This window comes from Montipora capricornis, chromosome 2 (assembly GCF_036669925.1).
Source record: "Montipora capricornis isolate CH-2021 chromosome 2, ASM3666992v2, whole genome shotgun sequence".
Taxonomy (NCBI): domain Eukaryota; kingdom Metazoa; phylum Cnidaria; class Anthozoa; order Scleractinia; family Acroporidae; genus Montipora; species Montipora capricornis.
In genome coordinates, this window is record NC_090884.1 from 37,182,410 (window position 1) to 37,187,409 (window position 5,000).

General features: G+C 41.9%; 1 protein-coding gene across 1 annotated transcript in view; it reads left to right on the forward strand.

The window, feature by feature from the left end:
• The window catches only part of LOC138020489 (zinc metalloproteinase nas-15-like), a 27,649-nt gene that overhangs the window by 10,851 nt on the left and 11,798 nt on the right, over positions 1 to 5,000 (forward strand). The window contains exons 8-9 of the mRNA XM_068867471.1: positions 105 to 108; positions 1,752 to 1,859. Coding sequence (XP_068723572.1) covers positions 105 to 108; positions 1,752 to 1,859 — 112 coding nt within the window. The remainder of the gene's footprint in view (positions 1 to 104; positions 109 to 1,751; positions 1,860 to 5,000) is intronic.

A 5,000-nucleotide genomic window follows, 5' to 3' on the forward strand; every position in this document is an offset into this window, starting at 1 on the left:
CGGTGAGCTGCAAATGTGATACAACGACGCCTGATCCGCGACTTGCTTATTTATTTTTATTTTTTTTTTGGTTGTTATTGTTGTTTTGTATCAAAATGTAATAGCCGTGTTCTCAACTGGCTAGGGAGACCACAAATAAATGAAAGTTCAAAGGTTGATTTTTGATACAATTAACGAGGAAACCGCATTAAAATTTGAAAAAACTTCAGAGCAGAGTAGAAAACGAACAAGACTTCGAGTCCGGGCATCGAAGCGAATGTTCTCACCGCTGTGTCAACCTCTTACGTTCAACTCAATCTTATCTGTTACCATTGCACTAAAGGCTAGTGGCGATAATAAATTAATAACACTAGGCTTATGGTTACATTGCTATGGTCTTCTTCTCATTGCATTGCTTTGCACCAGGAACTCCATCGCCACCTTCCCCACCAGACACCATGCCGCCGACTCCTCCCCCACCAGACACCATGCCACCGACACCTCCACCGCCTGGCTCCATGCCACCCACTCCTCCCCCGCCAGACACGATGCCACCTACTCCTCCCACGCCAAAACCCTGTCGCGACACTGGCAGATATTGCAGTTACCACGTTCCTCGCGGAGATTGTCTTAAATGCCATTATAGAAACTTAGACTTATTTAGACGCATTTAGACTGTACACACCACCTGTCGGATCACTTAGTGGCCCGTGTCAGAATTAATTGTTCACCCGCCTCATTTTCATTCCCAGTGGACTTGCAATTAAGACACACATGGTGGTGTTCTGTAAACCCAGGCCGAGCATGTATGATATTTATAAATCTTTACGTCCGAAAAAGGAACAGTGAACGGGAAAAGAGCGAGAATTGAACAATGAGGAAATAGGCCATTTGCAACAAACTGGTCACATGACTGATTACTGGTGAACTTACAGCTCTGACTTTTTATATTCCAGAAAGGTAAAGGTAAAGTCGTGCATTTATATAGCGCCTTTATCACAAACGTCTCAAAGGCGCTTTACAATGATCAGTTTACCCCCAGCGGACTGGAAGCATATACAGGCGCAAATTGCAGCCGCTTCTAAGCAGTCCATGCATGCTGGTACTCATTTTACCGACCTCGGAAGGATGGAAAGCTGAGTGAACTTCAGCGGGAAAGAAGGTCGCCAAATATTCCACTCTCGGCAGAACCGGGAATGGAACCCGGGACCCTAGGGTTGGAAGGCAGAGATCTTACCACTGCGCCAACCCCTCCAGAAATGGAAAGCCTGTTAGTCTTAGCCAGAATACAAATTTTCAGAGAAATACCATGCACCTAGGGTAAAGATTGTATGACCATTTAAACACTCGAAAAATCCATACCTTTGTCTGCGAACGAAGAGCTTTTGACCTCCAGTGTAATTTTTCCTAATTACGGGCCACAAACTGAGCTCAGATTACTAATTTTACCATGGGTCAAATAAGCAAGAACCAATGTGCAAGGGTGGCAATTCTCAGACTTTCATATTTCCAAGGAAGAATTTGAAAATCATTGAAGCGTGACTGGGTGGCAAATTGCCCTTTTCCCATTCACATCCTTTTAAATTCCTGCAACTTTAACTATACCGGCATGGTAGCATACTTTGAGCTGCTCTTTTTATTTCTAGAAAAATAATTTCATGAAACCAGCAGAATCATCGTATTTCTGAAAAGAAAGAGCTACGTAACGAATTGTTGCAAAAGGCATATTGCAAGTGATTATCTTGTCTACCCACTTTTTTCATCATCATCAGGCCCTTGCCGTGACACGGGAAGATATTGCAGCTACCATGTTCCTCGCGGTGATTGCAAACGAATGCAGATTGTGAGGGATAGATGTAAAAAGAGTTGTGGGCTGTGTGGTAATTAACAGTTTTAACATAAACTAAGCAGATAAAGTATAGAAATCCTTGAGGCAGGAAGATAATGGTGTGAACAGTGAATAATTACAGAAAAGGTATCACTTTATTAAATAGTTAGACTGATTGAAATCAAGAAAACAGATGCTCGAATTAAAAATGTCAAACTTACTCAAGTGCGGTGTCTCCTTCACTCCAACGTCTGTGGAATAAAAGGGACCGTCGCAAACGTGCTATGGAATTGAGGATTCTGAAGCCCCCGTACGGCGAGTTTCACAGTCGTACTGTTGTATTGGAAACCACTAGGCAAACGACCTTAATTTTATTTTTACCAACCGTCCATCTCTGATCAATGACCAATGAGATTAGTCCATGTCGGCTCATCTCTATTTGATGGAGATTAATGATGATAATTGCGTCGACGTCGAGAGAACGCAACCTAAACTTGATCCGCGAGAAAACTGGGTGCGAGCACTTTGCAGAAAGAATAGGTCCCGCAATGTACCGAAAACGGAAATACCTAACCCAAACTTTAATTTGGCGAGGTGCGCGCCCTCCTAAGGACAAAAGCAGCATTGTGATTCTCTACCATTGCCTCCGCGCACGTGTTTCAAGTAGAAACTCATGTGCAAATGACAGTGAGCTGCAAATGTGATACAACGACGCCTGATCGGCGACTTGCTTATTTATTTATTTTTTTTTTTGGTTGTTGTTGTTGTTTTGTATCAAAATGTAATAGCCGTGTTCTCAACTGGCTAGGGAGACCACAAATAAATGAAAGCAATCGATTGAGATAATTCAAAGGTTGATTTTTGATACAATTAACGAGGAAACCGCATTAAAATTTGAAAAAACTTCAGAGCAGAGTAGAAAACGAACAAGACTTCGGGCATCGAAGCGAATGTTCTCACCGCTGTGTCAGCCTCTTACGTTCAACTCAATCTCATCTGTTACCATTGCACTAAAGGCTAGTGGCGATAATAAATTAATAACACTAGGCTTATGGTTACATTGCTATGGTCTTCTTCTCATTGCATTGCTTTGCACCAGGAACTCCATCGCCACCTTCCCCACCAGACACCATGCCGCCGACTCCTCCCCCACCAGACACCATGCCACCGACACCTCCCCCACCAGACACCATGCCACCGACACCTCCACCGCCTGGCTCCATGCCACCCACTCCTCCCCCGCCAGACACGATGCCACCTACTCCTCCCGCGCCAAAACCCTGTCGCGACACTGGCAGATATTGCAGTTACCACGTTCCTCGCGGAGATTGTAAGAGAATGCAGATCGTGAGAGAAAGATGCAAAAAGAGCTGTGGCCTATGTGGTATTCATTTTTCAATATATTGAAAAGATAAACATAAGGACTGTTATTTGTTCTTTACCAAGAGCTTCTTCTTTCCTACTGGGCCTCGACGTCAACCCTTTCTCGATTTCAGTTACTGACACTGGCTGTCATATGCGGTTATCGTATGACTCGGTAACATATCCCTTCCCACCGTATTGAATGTTTTAAATGCCATTGTAGAAACTTGTATAAAAACCTGTGTACTGGTTTTGATTGGAATCAATGCTTTTAACAACAGTTTTAACTGTGAACAACCATGCTACGATGTGGGTGACCTGAAATTAAAGGAAGTTTGGTGTTTTCGTTCCACTCGATATCCGGTCATACTACGACCCGAAAAACATTGTGCGTAACAATTCTCATTTGTTTTCAGCAAACAGTAAATTAATTCCAAATGCCTCCATTTACTCAATGGCGTATTTTCTACATTTTCCAATCTTCTTCCAAACAAAATTTGTAACGTTAACTCTTCCCATTTCGACCTAAAACACTTAACCAATTTTCACCCACCCTATCCTGACCGCTGTACTTTTTACAAAAATAACTCTCTTCCCTTTTGTCGACCACTTTGATGCCAGCTTCACACAATTCACGTAATCAAAAGCTCTTTTCCGTAATCTTTATGTGCTAAACCGCTGTACCATTACTGACAACATATGCACAGTTCCCTTAACACTATGGTGTATTACCAAGAAGTCAGTAATAACTACTATTACACCATCACAGATGTACGTCACAATGTATTGTTGAAAAATCTTTGTGATAAAAGAGCTATGTCACGCAAATGATGTAATTTCATGACACTCACAATTCGCTAAGAGCATGAGTTGAGTTTAATGTAAACAATTCTCGCACTAGTAAGTCGTAGCAATAAATTGGATTAACCAAAAAGTTAAAGAAATATTGTTGACTTCCCAAATAAACTTCATTTTACACTATAATGACATAACAGATATTTTTCTGAGGTTAAGAACTTGTCTACCTATTAGTCATTTGAATGAAGGGGTAGTTTCTAAAGAAACTGTGGTGCTGCGTCGGTGGGGAAGTAGTATACAAAAATTTGGTTTTATCAACGGAGTTGATAATGTAAATTGGCCACCGTACAGAGATTCTAAAAGCTGACGTTTCGAGCGTTAGCCCTTCGTCAGAGCGAATCGAGGGATTATGGGTTACGTGTAGTTTTTATAGTAGAGTAGGAGCTACGCTATTGGTGGTAACATGGCAGCGTGAAAAATAGGAATATATTAGTTAAATGAAAAGCGTTCGTTAATACCGTGAGGATTAAGGGTGCCGATTTGAAAGATGAATTTTTGTTCCAGATTCTTGCGGCTTTCCGTCGTACCTAGATGTAGGGAAATGCCGCAGATAGCCATGTGTTTTTTGGAGTAGTTAGGCAGATTAAAATGACGAGCGACTGGCTTGGATGCATCCTTGTCATTCTTCTCAACATCGCGAAGGTGTTCGCGGAATCGGTCACCTAGTCGTCTACCTGACTCACCAATGTATAATTTATTGCATAACGTACAGGTTATGCAATAAATGACACTTGCGGAGGTACATGTGAAACGATCGGTGATCTTAACAGATCGCTTAGGTCCCGATATCTTGCTAGTGTTAACAATGAAAAGACAAGTTTTGCATCGTGGGCTATTAGTCATTTGTCAGAGAGAAAAAATTCCTGTCTCCTCGCGTATCACCTTTCAACGCACGTATCCACATTTGTTAAGCTCGAATATTACACAACATGATGAATTCATAAAGGTCACCTTTTTCAGCGAAAAATTTATT